At 40.2% G+C, this 18060-nt stretch overlaps 2 protein-coding genes across 2 annotated transcripts in view; one reads left to right on the top strand and one right to left on the bottom strand.

Moving 5' to 3' along the window:
* The window catches only part of tmem163a (transmembrane protein 163a), a gene marked incomplete at both ends in the record, with an annotated part of 65994 nt that extends 57273 nt beyond the window's left edge, over window positions 1–8721 (bottom strand). The window contains 2 exons of the mRNA XM_080497777.1: window positions 1593–1712; window positions 8523–8721. Coding sequence (XP_080353903.1) covers window positions 1593–1712; window positions 8523–8721 — 319 coding nt within the window. The remainder of the gene's footprint in view (window positions 1–1592; window positions 1713–8522) is intronic.
* A 1594-nt stretch (window positions 8722–10315) lies between these two features.
* Window positions 10316–16258, top strand: acmsd (aminocarboxymuconate semialdehyde decarboxylase; the record flags this gene model as incomplete). Its single annotated transcript, XM_080497786.1, has 10 exons — window positions 10316–10372; window positions 12169–12213; window positions 12981–13077; window positions 13160–13209; window positions 13471–13707; window positions 13853–13946; window positions 14312–14407; window positions 14887–15059; window positions 15662–15760; window positions 16196–16258. The coding sequence occupies 10 exons, from the start codon at window positions 10316–10318 to the stop codon at window positions 16256–16258; spliced, it is 1011 nt and encodes a 336-aa protein (XP_080353912.1).
* Window positions 16259–18060: the final 1802 nt, after the last annotated feature.

Here is an 18060-nt window from a genome sequence, read left to right as displayed (position 1 = left end):
GCAGACTGACACAACAAGCCATCTGTCCCTGTATTTTCTCTGCAGCGAGGAGACGAGGAGGTGGATGGCAGGTTAACAAGAACGGTGCACTTTGTTCACATGTGACGCTGTCCCTTCTCCAACAGCTGACTGCTCAGATGTGTGTTCCCTCACAATATAAAGCACAGTGGCTATTGTATGGTACATCAACTTGCAATAATGAATTTGTTACAGAAGAGGCATGCTTAAAGGTATAGTGGAGGATTTTCTTCTTCCGGGTGGATCATCAAAATAACTGGTCCTCCCAATTATCAATCATTCTGGTGATATATGACGTAAGCCCGTCGTACGTGCCCGTCCCTGCGCGCAGCTCACTCCACACGGTCCTCATCATGCCGGTGGCCGACCCGACGCATTATTCTCGGACATTTTTACACAGTTTCACCCCCTCTGGTGCAAATCTTCTTGTAAAGTGAGCTTATGTGAGCGATGCCGACTTGTGACTTGTAAACAGAGCGTGCACGAGGAGAACTGGGCTCGTACATGTCTCTCGCACGCGTTTTAGTAGGCGTTCCGTCTCGGGAGCAGGTACAGCGTTGCGCATGCGCATTTTTTTCAAACGGTGGAGAGGGTGCTTCTTTCCTAAAATTCCTGAAAATCCTCCTGTATACCTTTAATAAGAAAGTGTTGACTAAAACCTCATGTTACAATAACTTGGATTGTGATACATCAGTCAGCCATCAAGAGCATTGTTATGCGAGACAAATGTCAAGCAATATCTTGTTCTTCTGTGACACATTTAGGTCAATCATTTTTCCCACCACGCTCCTTTCTATTTTTTTATGGCAGTGTCACAGTCTATAGTGGAAAATAATTAAACTGCTTTGACACACACAGATGAATTACTGCACAGCATGTGATCAACCCGTGTTGCTTTGTTGTATTTGCAATATGTAAAGCACAAGCAGCCTCTGACAGCATTTCACACCAGTTGTTGATCCTGATCATGACAATGTGGGTGACAGGCACATGCTTTTTGGGTCACACGCTCAAGTAAAGCCTGTGGTCTACGCTAAATCTGTGAAGTTGTGAAAGCAAAATGTACTCCATACAATGCTTCTGAAACACCAACAGAAAGTTTCAGGATGGTCGTTGCACTTTGAATGGTTCAATTCATGAATATTTTTTGTCCTTCACACCGAGTTTAACACTGTCAAAGCTAAATATATGATAGTATGAATATAAAGAAGTCTTTCACTGGAGATCTGAGATTTATGCTTCAGAAATTTCACTGAGAATCATTGATTTTTCAGTTTGGGGCTACGATTCAAGGCCAACAATGCTGTAAAGCTGAATTGTCATAAGAAGCACACTTACAAATTTCACTGGGTTTGTTTCTTTAGTAGTATATTAGGCCCTGGTGACAACAATGTTTCCAAGTTAAAACGGAACACTTTCATTTAAACACAACAATAATACAACTAGGTACTCCTATATAGGACGAGGTGAGCTGGAGGAGAATCCAAATGTAAAAATGACTCAAGTAATTGCATGAAATGATACCGTCTGAATCGATGCTTTATGCTTCAACATGTAGGTTTTGAATAACTTACTGAAAGCCGCCACTGCCAGTATGAGTGTGACCACGATGGAAACCCAACAGACCCAGAGAGTCTTCTTCCTGTAGCTCTGAGCCTCATGGGGCTTCAGCCGCATGCTGCTCTCCAGGAGACCTGCAACCAGACACAAAACTGTGGTTATAATGCCGTCTCTCCTTTTGGGAAGGTTTTGATGCTGTATTTCAAGTATAGTGGTTATATCACGGAGCCAAAAGTGATATTGGAGGACTATTGAGCCCGTGCTAGACTAAACTTGAATAATCAGTGCAACAGGCATTCAACATACAAATTTCTTTGATCATATCTGAACACATCACAGGATTTTCTTGACGAATGCTGACAGTCGTTTGAATTCAGCGTCTGATATGATGTAATGACATTGAGGATTTTTAAACAACTTTACAAAGTTGAAGTTTATTTTGTTGCGACCACAACTAAATCATAAAAGAGAAAAATGCTCATTACATTTGCATAGTACTTGGCAGTGGACTTGCAGAGGGTGAACTCAAGCATGTGTGTCCCACTCTTTCCAGTCTAGTCAAACTTGAATTCTTCTCCAAAATGTCTCCACTTCACAAAAACATGACACAAACAAGGAGGACAGCAAGGCCATTGTTGAGCCAGATATGATGAACCTGTTATGAGTGACCCAAAAGACTAATTAACAGGGAATAATTACTGCTTTGAACATTAATTAACATCTCCTCCTCTCCATACATTCTTCATGTTACATAATCCGAACTGCCTTCTGAAAGAGCATGGGAGCTGTTGTGGGTTTGCACTTACTGGAAAAAACAGTGTAGTGCCTGGGAAGCCTTGTTATGCTCAATATTGTAGGCCATAGGTGAAGCTATTGAGGCTTGCATATTACTGCAGGAAAAACCATTAGAAGGTGATTATGACATGTGAAATAAAAGTCAACATTAGTCAAGTGATTGATTCTATATAAATCAATTCAAAATATATATGTAATACAATTTCTTCATAGAACTGTAAAAACTTTGGCGAAAACAAAGTAAAGAGGGCTTGTGTTTGAAGCAGTCGAATTCACGGTAGCATTTGCATGCGTTTCCTAATGGCTGGCCTGATGTTGTGTGAGAAGCATTCGCCTGCAGTCGCAGACTAAACAGCCCAAATTCTGAGCTGCCTGAAGCGCTTTCATTGTCATGAAACATGAGGATGGCTCTGCAGATCCATGCATTATTCATTCGACTGAACTTTAACATCCATAAGAGATTTTAATGCTGTCGGCTGTCATCCTATCCACCAATTTGTCCCGGGGACTGTCACACTCGCCGCAGAAGACAAGAAGATAGGGGGATCTAATGAAGGGAAGAACAAGACATCTACACCTCCAAAACCCAAATGCTTAGAAGACTGTTCAACAGTCATTATTTGTAAGCCACTGTGAAATCTTCCTTGCAGTTTACACTTGAAAACCACAAGCAATAAAGGTCACTTATTTACAGTCTTATACTATTCAACCAATCATTTGTTCAAGCACTATACTGTCAATTTGAATACATAAATTAAACATGAAATGACGAGTAAATCTCAAATAGATTTTTTTCATAACAGAAGGTTCACCAGTTAAAAAAAACATGTTGATTTCACATTTGGTAGCATCCCATTTCAAAAATGTTAGGCGAGAACAAGTTGGGTAGGGCAATAGATCTATTACACGGGTTACTGGGTATAAGCATTTTCGACAGTCTCTCAGAAGTAATTGGGCAAAGGTTCACACCAATCTCAAATTACTGTAAAGCAATTTACCAAGAGAAAAAATGTGACAATGACAAAGAAGACATAGTGTCTGCATGATATCTCATTCAACGATGTGGTGAATGTAGAAAAATCTTGCAAAGAGCTCTTACTCCCACAAATGACTACAATTTCAACATAAAGCTAGTCTTTATACCTTCGAGAGCAGGGGTGTCCAAACTCGGTCCTGGAGGTCCTGCATGCTTTAGTTTTCTCCCTGCTTTAGCATACCTGAATCTAATAATGATGTCATCACCAAGGTTGTGAAAAAGCCCAAATGAGCCCTTCATTGGAATCAGGTGTGTGGCAACTGGGAGCGAGCTTAACTCTGCAGTACGCTGGCCCTCCTGGACCGAGTTTGGACACCCGTGTTCTAGAGTAAAACCCAGTGAAACGTAAAAAAAACAACTTCTGTAACTTTTGTTAGTTTGTTATCTTTTATGGCAAAATCACAGGTCTCAGTGTTGTGTTGCTCATGCTAAGAAATTAGTTAAAAGAAAAAATAAATCTATGTTTTATTTGCAATTTTTACCATTTGTCTTGTTTAGCGGGCCGAATTAGAGTCTCTTGGAGGCCAGTTCTGGCGACAATTGATCTGCACAATCAAATAACTGATAGAGCACACATTGACAGTCAAATTGGACAAATACCCTTAAAGCATTGTTTTTTTTTATATCAAATCTGACCAGGATTATTGTGGCTCATGACATCAGATGTTGGTGAACACGTCACAAGATCTCTAAAGCTCCTAACACACATATGAAAGTTCACAAAAGCAACAAAGCATGTGTAAAAAAAACACTATGACATAACTTTTAAGCTCAGACTTTTCTCTGTGAAAAGCCACACAACCACAGAGTAAAAGTGTGCATCAGTCACAAAGAGGGACACTTTACTCGTGGAAAAAAAGAGAACTGATGAAATCAGATGATTCATTGCATAGAAAGACATTTATAAGAAAACAGAAGTGAGAAGTGAGTCTGGACATGTTCCTACTTCTGGCAGGTCAAACTGGTACGATAAAGACAACTACTTGTACATTGCATGAACATGTTTGGACTTTAAAAGTCAAACCGACTTCGATGTAACTGTGAAAGTCAAAGCTGCAAAAACAAATATGTCCAGAAAGTTATTAATTGATATGGACCACATTTAGGTCATTAAATTATACTCAAACCATAACCTGCTAAATTGCTCCCGCTATGGGTGGATGGATGGATGGATGGATAGATGGATGGATGGATGGATGGATGTGTTCATATGATGACTCATACTTTTTATTTCAATCTTGATAGTCATGATATTGTTTGTTTTAAGAAGCAAAAACCTTCTCAGCAGAGTTTCATGCTCTCAGAAACTTCCCGCCAGTAAATTCCTCTCCATTAATATCATTTTAACTCAAGCTGCACGGGGCAGTTCATTTTACATATGCAATGCATTACCATTTCACTAGGCTGAATATCAACTCATATTCCTATGCTCCAATAATATGGAGCATAAAAAAAAAAAAAAAAGTGTGTCACCTTTGTGTGACTTTTCTTGTTGTGGTTTCCTCACAAGCGAGTGTCTCACCCTGCATGCTGCCCTTGTCCTGGCGGCTTTATCTGTCATGGTCTGGTGGGGGAGCAGACAGTAGGAGACAGTGCAGACACAGCGTCCAGGGAGATTCACAGCCGCTACGTGGATTTCATCCCTAACCAGTTTCCCACCATTTAATAGGGGAAATTAATCCAAAAAAATCCCTGCTTGAACTTTTGAAGTTTGGTTAAAACCCCTTGAAAATGACAAAAAAAAAAAAAAAAAGCTGTCTGTGACACTATCAGAGTAGCTTTACTAAAAAAAAGAATATTTTTTATATTATATATTATATTTATATTTTATATTTAGAATAAGTTAATAAGTTGATGTGAAAAATAAAAATCTATTAATTTCCTGGTTTGTGACCATCTGTCTGAAGTAAAACCCTTCATTCTTGCTCTGATGGCTTTGAAGAAAAATAAATAAATAAAGGAAAGCCTGACAGTTCGTGTGTGTTTAAAAGAGTAAGAGAATCCTCTGAAGGACCTTATCATGCCTGTGTATCCTTGCTCTCACTGTGTGCAGAAACAAATGTCTTTCCAAGCGTGTGAAGGTCTGTCTCCCCTCAGGGGGCTGAAAAGACCTGGCCTGGATTTATAAACTTGGGGTTTAGCTAAAGGTTGAAAAGGTTGAAATCAGGTTTGCAGGAAATTAATGGAAGTCGGTGTTATGTCCTCACGCTCCAGTTTTCTGTTGTTCTCAGAAAGTTTGATGTCCTCAAGAGAATCCTGATTCATGATGATGGAGCATCGCAGCAAATTAATGTCCTTCTACTGTCTCAGAAAAATGTGCTGTGGGTGACAATCACAAGGGCTAATAGTTACACCAGCATTTTTACACCAACAATCACATGATATGAGCTCCACTAAAAAATAAAGAAATACATTTAAAAAAAAACTTCAATAATGAAAAACACAGATGATGTTCATTTGAATGTTATGTGGTATTTCCATAAGACACTCTCAGCAGTAGATATAAATAGATGTTACATCCTGAAACTAGGCATGATGCAATAATGCTAGTAGAAGAAGGCAGAGGGATCAATAGTTTCCAAAACATATGGTTGGGCCACTTAGGTCAAACTGAGGTGAGTGGAATATTCCAGCAAATATCCTGCCTTAAAGTAATAGCCAAAAAAAGAGCCTTACATAGGCAATCCGTTAATTTTCTATACCTCTTTATCCGAGAGTTTCACGAATCAAAGTGGGGTACAACCTGGACAGGCCACACCACATTCAGAAATTCTGGAGTCACAAATTAACCTCAAACACACATTTTTGGACTGTCCGGGACAACTGGAGAAATCCTACACATTGCATGCAAACTCCACAAGGAAAGATTTAAACAAGGGATTTCCACACTGTGAGGCAAGAGTGCTAACCACTACACAACCATGAGGTAGTCCATGGGTAATAGCAAATTATATAGTGAAAGCCAGCGTTTCCAACATTATGTTTGTAGCGCAAACACTCAATTTGTTTCACTGTATAGTGCAGAATAGAGGTTTCTCAAGGCATAATGAAGGGTATACAATATACTGGAAGTTTCATACTTGAAGAAAAGACTTCTGTTTTAAGAGCTGCACTAGGAATTCATGTGCATGTGTGTCCGTGCATCTGCGTGCATGTGTGTGGCAGAGGAAGGGGGAAGTGAGACAGCATGGCAAATCACTTTGCTCACATGATCCTTGGCTGAGGGATCAGACAGAAGGCATGTGCTCAACGTCTCCCCCTGCATGTCTCCGTGACTCACACGGAGGTTTGTGCTGGTGCGGGTGGGTGCGTGCTTGCATCACACCTTTCTTTTCCAAAGAATAATGAACATCAGGCTCACAGATCAAAAGAATGATTGCACATATCCCATTGGCCAACACGCAAGTTTGACAACAAACAGGAGTGAATGTAGTCCACCTGCAGCGTGATCAGACATGTGACTGATCACAGCCAGATAAATTAATTACCTTGATAAATAATGAGAAAGCCCAGCTCCTATAAAGTGTGTTCATTTTCGTTTTCAAAACATGTTCAGTAGGGACGTGGACGAGAAAAGCGGGGGAAGGGTGTACAAAGGCTGTGAATGTGAGAAATACAACGTCCTGAAAAGTGTGAGCATGATGTTTGCTGGTGTTTGTGTGAAGACTTGCTTTTACTGTGCATCTATTTCTGCCACTAAACTTAAAGCTTCCTCTTACAGCTCATATCTTTGCTGCTAATGGGCTGTACTTCCCTCACCTCACCTCAACTCACCTCCTGATATTTTGAGCAAATAATGATCATGTACATGTAAACGATACATGATGACGACAATTCGTAACCCCAGGCTGTTTGTGCCAGCAAGCTAATTAAGACACACAATTCTGCTTCAACGTGGCCTCTTTTTGTGGTTTGTGGTCTAATTATGACAGAAATTTCAGTGAAAGAGAACGAGACGAGAAAGAGTGTTTACTTAATTCCACCTCGGAAGGAGGTTGGGGTGAATGGACTGGTTAAAGCAATGTCCTCTAACATAGGAGTCTTGTGTTCCTTTATCATTTGAGATTTAAGTTTCTGTCCATCCATTTCTGAATTGCAAGACTGTGACCATTTCCCATTTTTGTCTCAAAACCCAACTAAATTACCAAATGTGAAAAACAGCTTCTTGTTTGAAAATGATTGCTCAGATTAGAGGAGGAACTGCCTAAATGTTCCTACAAAATGAACTTTATACTATATGATCAGCTCCTATAGTGAACCATTGCAATTCCAGAGAAAGTATCTGTACCTATTGTACTCACAGCATCATGGTTTTAAGAATACATTCATGGGGTTTTGTTTGTTGGTTTGTTTATTTGCTTTTTTTTTTATCTTTAATTTCAATCTGCCAGTTAGCAGCTGTAAATGTGCCCAGAAGCTATTTAGAAAAATCAAAGAACCTTTGAAACATTTCAGATTATCTATCTTGTATCAATGTTCTTTTGCTCTTTTCTTGGCAAGACGTGAAGCAGATATGTTAATTCCTCTTAGAAATAACCCAAAACTAATGATTGCAGCAGTTGGATTTCCAAATTAAATAACCATTTAGGTTTTAAGTCATTACCCAGTCCCATTAGCAGGTTGTGGGAACAAACACTGCTTAAATGATCCCTTTAAATATGATCAAATCAAACACACTAGAATATTCAATAAACCTGAACTGAATGCCAAATAACTCAGAGGGATTTATAACTATGCACAGTAGACACTGACAGGGATGATAATAGTTGACAAATCACACAAAAGTGCTTAAGAAAAGGCAAATACACACTTAAGATTGTGTTGGACATGTGACTGCTATCAGACATAAAGGTGTGTGTGTGTCTACGTTCTGATATATAACTGAATTCCCTATGGAGACAAACGTAATTGCACTGATGAATCAAGGAATACACGCCTATTTTAAAAGCTTAAACATTTCTGCTCAAACTTGCAGAATCATGAAGTCGTCTGATGTATGAACATCATTCATTATTCAGACGAGAGCAGACTAAAAATATCATGAGGTAAAAATCCCCCCCTCAGTTTCTCATCCATAACTTTCAGAAAACATGACTCGGATGGCTGAAGTTACCTTCTCCCTCCACACTGTCTGTGATCTTCATCTCCTGGCCCACCGTGAAGGTCTCCGGCTCGGTAGGGGTCTTGGCCGCCGGCTGGTGCTGGTGGTTGGTGAAGCCATCCGGGGCGCACTGGCCGTTCCCCGCCGGGCACGGATCCACCACAGTCGGCTCCGGGACGGTGTAGGACTCCTGGCTCACCTGGTCTGTCATTGTTCCTGCGGTCGCTTTTGTGCTTGAGTGTCAGAGAAGGATGTACAGGGAGAGGGGAAGCGTCACTCCGGCTCGCTCGGTGCAGCAGCCATCCAGCGCGTCCAGTCTGACTGCTGCCACCGGGGGTGTCGGCTCGGTTGCGCACAGGAGGGGGGGGGAGTGGGTAGGTGGGTGGGCGTGTGGAAGGAGATGCGATTAGGAAAGATGGGAGAAAAATAAAGGCACTATCTCCAGAGCATCCGTAGCGCAGCAACTCCCTCAGTGGGGTCCACAGTGCAGGCTGGCTGTAAACACCTTCTCTGACTAAGGCAGTTTAGGGTTCGATGAGATGGCGAGGAGATGCGGCGATGCGAGTGAATCTGGCGGGCGGTGCCACACCGGCAAGTTTTTCTCCCCCACCCTCCTCCCTTTCCTCCTCCTTTCGTAACTCGCCATCTAATTCCCACAGAGAAACACTGCATGCTCTGATTCTGACATCTGTCCTGAATTAACCAACACTTGAAGCTTTCCACGTTTAATAAATTATTCTACTTTATGCACAATGTATCCTTGTGCATCAAAAGGTAAAAATCTTAACCAACGTATAGTAAACGTTTAGAAATGTTGCATTACTAATACTGATTATCTTAAATTGTGTGTTTCCAGGTGAAACGTCACGGTGCATTAATTGATCACTAGGGGGCGTCGACCGACAGGGTTTTCGGTATTTCGTTCTCACCCGCCTCAGTGTTTGTCATTCTACTGCCTGTAATCATACACTCTGTTAGTGCATCAGCTTTTTTGGTGTCCTGTAATTTAGCATCTCCCTCTTTGATGAAGAGTTGTAATCTCATAATTGATCAGATTTGAAATCAGCACTTCACTGGAGTAAATTCTTTAGAAGTTAATAGTTAATAGCGAAATAACTCCGATATTACAGATTCTAAACCTCATTTAGGCCCGTGTTGATGTGCATATAACTGTATGATTATAGTGTCAATGTCACACTATTTAAAAACACTAGTGACTGATTCCTATTCTATCCAGCTGAAATTACATCAGAGAATTAGAGGAAGATGCTCAATAATCTGGATGTTGGCGCTTCTTTAAAGAAACTGAATCCATAAAAGGATCTTGAAAACAAGAAGAAAGAGCAACAAAACAGCAGCTGTCCCATAAAAGCTGTGTTCTTTTAAGGCTGTTGGTTTCGGTCACTTGAACTTCACCGATGAATTACTATTTTATTATTCCCAACACAAATTGTAACAGTAACACTGGGCCTCAACAAGACTACTGGGAGAAAACCTGAGTCAGCACGTAGAGCATGGTTTTCGAGGAAGACCTACTGCCGGCGTCACATCTGCAAAAAATCACAACCCCAAAACAAACCTCAATGCCTTTGCAGTCCAGCACGACAGACACAAAACTCCCGAGACTGATGCTTGGAGTTTGTGCCTGTGGGGTTATGTAATAAAGTTGGAGGGTGTCCCAGCAGCAGCAGTCATTCACCTGCCGGTCACCGGTTTGTGCGGAGGGGCGGGTGGTGGGTGGATTTACTCACAGCAGAATATCTCTGACTACAAACAACCACACTTTCCAGAGAGCAGTCACAAGGATGAAGGTGGATATTCACAATCATATTTTACCAAGGGAATGGCCCGACTTGAAGCAGGTAGGCACGGCAGACACAATCTCATGAAGGACCTTAAAGTTTTACCAGCTTTGTGAAGCACAGAAATAAGCTAAGTCTCTGTAGATCAAATGTCATTCTTTAATTCAGTATCTGCAAACAGAGTTTGAAATCAAGACTCATGCTGTTAGAAAAAGAAAAAAAAAAGTAGTTCCTTTCCCCTTCCGGCATGTCAGTAAGGACTTTCAGCAGCTCACTCCATAAATCTGTTCACTCCATGGATGGTTAAACTTTAATCAATAACCACTGGCCTTGGTTTATCTGCTCCTGCCCTCATGTCTTTGTCACTGTGTAATGCTGGCCCGAGCTAATGATTTCCCAGGTTTAGGGCTTGACTGGAGACGTGGTCTACAGCCTGACCTCTTAATACACACCTTCAATTCCAAAAAAGGTGGGACAATGTGTAAAATGTAGGTATAGCCTGGACATGATTATTTGAAAAACTTGTACCAGTGAAACGCAATAGACTCAAATTTTCATTCATCTGAACACAGAACTGTTTAACATTTTGCCTCAGTCCATTTTAAAGTAGCTTTGGTTCAGAGATGACAATTTAGTTTTTGTTTTCACGTGACTTTTTCATTGTATAGTAAAGCTTTACCTTAAATTTCAGAATTGTATTGTAACCGCCATTCACACAAGGGTATCTGCATATTCTTTTTATCATTTGTGAGTGTTGATGATGACTTTTCAATATCTTACTAATATTTTGACAGATTTTCACCTATGAAATATGAAGATTCTCAATCTCTTTAAAACTCGTTTTATTGGCACACAAGATACAATCAGATTTATTTTCACCCTGATTGATTGTAAAGTGTTGTTTTCAACTGTGATCAAATTTAAATTAGTGTAATATTTGTTTTCTGCAAAATAAGAAAATGTCTCAACATAAAAACATCTGGTGTGATATTTATTTCTATACACAAATTAAAATAGCAAACCAATGCATCTTACTTCACTGATTACATTAAACTTTTTGAAATTAAGGTTGTGCATGCGTTTTACTTTGTACTTCAAATGTTTCAGGGTACTGGAATGTGACTGTACTGGAAATTCGATTTCTGTGTGTATGTCTCTATTCTTAATTAAATACTGATGCATCATTTGCATCGTGTTTGTGTGTTAAAGCAGTGATCCAAAAGAGACGCTGTACTGTACACACACTCAAACATGTCGTAGATGACAGATCAGTTCCAAACCACATCATGATTGGTTTGAAGTTAAATTGAAAAGCATTGGGCTCAATTTACTTGCATGTATCCAAACAGAAGATAACAGCTGGCTGTGCATCACCTGTCAGACTTGAACTGGCTCTGACACGTTCCATTTAAAGCCGGCTTTCACTTAAGTGGCAGCTTGGAGACGCAGCTACTCACTCATAAGAAGGGTGCAAAACCTGTCTTGCATTTGGAAAAGCTAAAGATTCTCAGTGGCTTCCACTCGATACACAGCACAGCTGATCTGCATGGATACGAAACATGGCTGCACCGGCTGTGTTGCTCGTGTCGATCATTTCCAGCTTCATTTGTATTCAAAAGTGTCAACAGCCTCAAAAGGGATTCTCTTTTAGTTATTCAGAGAGTTAGAGTAGAGGGTCCTCCAGGATGATAACTGAAGCATCACAGATGGGATAACAAAATCAATGTCTGTTCTAGCAGAGTATGTGCAGGACATCGACTCATACACAGAGATAATACAGAAAGCCAATGGTGTATTCAATTATGTATTTCTTTAAAATTGTGAGAAAAAAAAATCCTTTATGCTGTATGTTTTAGAGATATGGATATGAAGGGTTTGTTCAGCTTCACCATCACTGCAAGGTGAGTTTGAATTTTGTTTTGTTTTTAATATATATCCATCTATAAATATGTAAGTGCTGGAAGGTTACAGATACACAACCATTTATACTTGTAAGCTTCTAGGCTTGCTGGACTCGCAACAGGCTTTTCAAGGCTGCGTCCCACCCTGTGGACCAGCCAGGCTGGTTTTGCCTACGTGGACAGCTGCAGAACTCAGCAGGGTGCCACTGCATCAGCATAGTGCATCACCTCAAACACAAAGCTAATTCACCGCCATTTAACCACTGCAAATTTGATTTTGGCTCCTGTGTCACCAAACTGCATACAAGGAAGAATAGCTGCATGAGTTTTATACAGCGTAGTTACGATAATTCACGTAATCCTACTGCAGACATTCCAGAAGTGATAGGCTACTCTTGGCCTTCTTGCAGCTCAGGAACAAATTCACTCAGAGGACGTTTGAATGAAGAATTAACTGTCTGCTGCCACCATGTGGTTTCATCTTGAAATGTTTAATCCAAGTGTCACATATATTTATATATTTAATCCGTTCAATTTAGTGTTGTGGAGGAATGGAGCCAATCAAATCTGATTCTGGGCAGAATTTGGGTAGATCTTGCACGTGGTGCAAATTTATTTGAATAAATAAATACTTTCAATAACTTTAAGGTTTCAAAATAATCAATAACAACTACCAATCCAGAATTTTGGATTACATTTTGAAAACACACGATTGGAGTTTGCTACTCACGTTTCAGTTTGGGCTCTGAGTCATTGTTGTATTTCAGGGTGAAGCCGAGATGATGAAGGATGGGAAACTGTTTCGAGTGATACAAGAAAATTGCTGGGACGCTGATGCCCGCATACGAGACATGGACCAACATGGTATATGCACATATGTGATTGACACTAATAGTTATACCACCTAACTTCACAAATAATCCATCCTTCTGTTTGTGCTCTTAAGGTGTCACAGTTCAAGCACTATCAACTGTTCCTGTGATGTTCAGTTATTGGGTAAGTTTACACTCCATATCTGATCCAAGAAAATGTGGATATTATATTTTTTATTTCCTTAAGCTTATGTTCTGAAGCCACACAGGATTTTATAGTTTAAGGTGCCCCAGATAACTATCAACAGTATCCACTCCTGAAAGAAAGAAGTTGTGCAGTCCGCTACAGTGACTTATACACTTGTTTGAAAAACTGCTCAAATGTGTACTCAGGTACCGCTTGACGACCACGGCCATGACAACTTGTTTTGCTTTGGTATTTCAGGCCAAACCTCATGACACGTTGGATCTCTGCGTCATTTTAAATGACGATCTGGCCCAAACCGTGCGCAGCCACCCCAAGAGGTTTGTGGGTCTGGGCACGCTTCCCATGCAGGCCCCAGATCTGGCTGTATTGGAGATGAGACGCTGTGTGAAGGAGCTCGGCTTCCCTGGGGTGCAGATCGGGTCACATATCAACAACTGGGACCTTAATGCTTCAGAACTCCATCCTTTTTATGCTGTGAGGCAAAAAGAAACTATGATAATAGGATATTGCTGGAGACAGCAGCTACATTTATAGGCACACACCTCACTGGTTGCACTAGTTTCAATGTCATGCATTGGAAGACACTGATCTTACAGCATGTGTTTTTTTTTCCACACAGGCAGCAGAGGAGCTGGGCTGCTCCATATTTGTTCACCCATGGGACATGCAGACAGACGGGAGGATGGCTAAGTATTGGCTGCCCTGGCTGGTGGGTGAGGGAGATGGAGTAGAAACACGAGATATTGAATTTCAAGTCTGGTCTTGTCAATTACAAATAAAAGCAAGGTTCTCATGAAACATCTGGAATTTTTCTGGGGAGATAACCAGTGGAAATGCATCATAATACCATGGCAAAATGAAGCCCTGATAATAAACTCTCTGCTTGCTGAAATGATTCATTAAGTAATTATCCACCCCTCAGTTTTCTCTGAGTATATTAGTACTATAATCATATTTCATCCTGTGACATCATGGCCATGACCATTAGAGCTTTATTTGCTTTTAGAATTCCTGTTCACCACTTTTATATGTTGCATGTATTCAAAATGAATTATTTGTTATCTTATCTATTTCAAAGGCATGCCGTCAGAGACAACCATGGCTATTTGCTCGATGATATTTGGAGGCATATTCGAGAAATTTCCCAAACTCAAAGTCTGCTTTGCTCATGGAGGTACAAAAGAGGAACTCTTGCTTATTTGTTTCACTTACTGCATGCCATTTACAACAGGTGATAACCATTTGGAAAGTAGTGTCACATTATCAATAGGTTTTGAAATCAGACAATGGTCATTTGAAGTTCTTCCACTACAGTTGCACCGTGAAACACTGATGACAATAAATAGCCTATGAAACATCTCAAGACAGTTGTAGCAATAATTTACCATGGCAGGAAAAGGATATTTGTTTCATCATTTGAAAATCAATGAACACATATCTAATTATCTTAGAAATATTTGTAATGATTATCTTTCTTGCTTTCAATGAATTAGCACATTTGTGTACTCCGCAACAGATATCAAGACATTATTCAAAAAGTCAATAACTCTCACTTTTTCAGATAATGTGGTTTACTGATGAATATTTCAAGGCATGCCCTGGAGGGTACACCACGTTTCTGTGGCCACTTCTTATTTACTTTTTCTACTGCAGGTGGATCTTTCCCCTTCACTGTTGGCAGAATTGAACATGGACACAAAGTTCGTCCAGACCTCTGTGCAGTAGACAACAAGATCAGTCCACGGAAATACCTTGGGTCTTTCTACACCGACTCTCTCGTTCACGATCCCACTGCACTGAAGCTGCTCATTGACGTCATTGGAAAGGTGAGCATGTATTCAGCATTCATTCAGCTGTTGTGCTGTGCTGTGTGTGTGTGTGTGTGTGTGTGTGTGTGTGTGTGTGTGTGTGTGTGCGTGCGTGCGTGCGTGCGTGCGTGCGTGACTCACAGCTCAGCAAGAATCAGCAATCAGTTGAAATACCATCGATCTGGCTTTCTTACCTGTCAAGAACCTGAACTATAATATGTTTTTATTATTCTCTACTCTCACTTGTGAAACCTCTGTTTTATTGACAGGTGTGCCTTATTTGCTCATTTGGCCCACCTCTTGCATATTTCCAAAGGCCTCCCTCTCATTTTCTAAGCTCCGCCACACAACACAAGAATTTAATCATATTCATACTATATTAGTTGCCTTAGGGAAATTTCCTTAACGTTTCAACCCATCGGTGGACGACCATAGAATGGTCCTCAGCGGAGCCAAATATTTTGCTCAGGGAGCCACAGAATGTCTTTTGTGGGGATTGAATATGTGAACTACTGGTTAAGTTAAACAGACATGATACACATTGAATAACTATTGTTTGTTTGAGGTGCAGAGTGATTTTTTTCTTGAAAACCATTAAAATGCTCATGCTTCTCTTGCAGGATAAAGTGATGCTGGGAACAGACTATCCTTTCCCATTGGGCGAGCTGCAGCCTGGATCACTGATTGAGTCCATGGAGGAGTTTGATGACTCATTGAAGGTAACAATGCTTTCCTTTTAGCATTTTTTTGCTGTCAGGTTTGGTTTATACGACATGGAGACAGATGGAAGCAGAGTTTTATTGACCGAGAAGAGTCTTCATAGAAGCCACTGTAAGCAGCAGAAATCTTTTGAATATCCAAATGAAGGCACATGTGGGTGGTAGGAGTCATCTCTCAATTGGAAGGTTGAAGGTTCAAGTCCCTGTCTGCCACATGTCGAAGTGGCCTTGAGCAAGACACTGCTCCCAATGGATGGACTGAGAGCCTTGCATGGCAGCTGCCTCTACTGGTGTGGGTGTGTGTGTGTGAATGTGATTAACAGTGTAAAGTGATTGGGAGACTGCTTACGTGGTGGAAAAGGGCTATATAAGTGAAATCCATTCACCATTTAATTAGTTTGTATAATGAATGATGTTGGTGTTTCTGTGTTGCAGGACAAATTGCTTGCTGGCAATGCTCTGGACTTTTTGGGGCTGGAACGAGAAAAGTTTGTGTAATGCTTGGATACACTGACAATGACTGACTATATAAATCAGATATGGGCTATTTCGATGTTGCTCATTGACATAAATAAAATATTTAGCTCAGTATCTTCTGAATGGTCATGTTTGGGTTTTTTTTTCAAAGCAAAATAATCAAAACCACTATTTGGGTTGCTTACTTGTGTAGTGAATACTTTCTACAACCTCAAAAACAACAACAACAACAACAACAACAACAACAACAACAACAACAACAAAAAACCACAGATCTTCTGACATTGTTTTTCAAGAAAATATTTGACGTCAACTTCACTATCAAGCATATAGGCAAGATTGCTCCATTTGATTCATTACATATAAGTAATCTCTTTAATTTGTTATCATAAGTGACAAATAGTTGAAAAACTACATCAAAGCTTCACTGTATACTCTTACGCTTCAAATATATATATTTTCAGAGGCTCAAACAGGGTAACAAGTATGAAAAGATAGGCAATGCTGAACTATTGCAATTCTGCAGCAGCAAACTTAGAAAGCATTTTACTTACCTCAGTTCGGACCCAAGCACTTGGAGAGATTAGCAATGAAACCAAAGCAATTTAATGTATAATGCGACTATATTTAGCAGCTTTTCACACACACAAATACACAAACCACACACACAAATACAGTAGGTAGCCCAAAGTCCAGCCTAAAAGAAAAAAACTTTCTGCCAGCATTTTATGTCATGCTTTATAGTAAAGGCTGTGTTGTTCACAAAAAAACAAAAACAATTCAATAGACTTGATGATAGACACGTTTGCAACAATCTGGCATCAGTGATGCAGCGGTAGGAGAAGGTGCTTCTTAGTCAGACAATCGATGATGGTTCTTTATCTGAGTTTTATCACATACAACTTTCATCCTCGTATGATATACAACTGTATTTCTCCAGTCGGAGAGAACTCTTACATCTATGACAATGTTAAAGTTTTCACAATTCCCAAACTTGCCTGATTGTGTGTCATTTTTTGATTTTGTATTTACTGATAGAAGTACTTTATAGTGCAGGTTATATTTATAAAACATTTTCAGGCTATATTTCCTTGGCAAATAGTATGAAATATTTTCATGGGGTTGTTTTTGATTCCCATTAAAGCACAGTCACATGCTATCAAATGTAAAATTTGAGATCGTTCATAAAAGTTCATTTCAATTACTCAAGTCTTACGTAAATATCTACACATACGTTTAAGTGGCAGGGTCAAACGGTGATCTACTTTGATTAGCACATTCTCGTGACATTGAGAATATCTCTGGTCTGAATGCCTCTCTTAGTAAAGTGTGCTTGTTTTTCATATTTGTCTGTTCATTTTCTGTAGATAGTCTGATTTCTTCCAAAAGTCCACATACATATTCAGCTGAGAAGGCCTCATGCCCTTCGCAACCCAAAGCTGAATAAAGTCGTTCAGATGATTGTTACATGAGGCTGTTTTGTTTCACTCCCTGTTGTCTCTTGCCAGATTTAGCAGACTGGCATTGTCTGTTTCTCCTCCTCCTTCTTGTGATTGACCTTTTGATTGGTGGAGAGCACCGACCAATCCCATCCAAGCAGGCCACAGCGGACCTATGAAAAGGGGAAGAGCTATGTTATTCTGTGGCTGGCTGTCTGGAGGAAACAGCTTTTCCTGCTTTTTGCCTCTTTGTGGTTGTTAATGTTAATAATATGCTGTGATTACTGGGCAAGAAATCTTTTGGGGGAAGTATTCTATACTGTCTAACCCTTACTTTAGTTTTCTTCTTAATTTGTGTGGATCCTCTGTGGTGCTTTTGTTTAA

The sequence above is a fragment of the Blennius ocellaris genome, assembly GCF_963422515.1.
Source record: "Blennius ocellaris genome assembly, chromosome: 6".
Classification (NCBI taxonomy): Eukaryota; Metazoa; Chordata; class Actinopteri; order Blenniiformes; family Blenniidae; genus Blennius; species Blennius ocellaris.
Note: the sequence above shows the minus strand (reverse complement) of the source record. Positions and strands in the feature narration are given on the sequence as shown.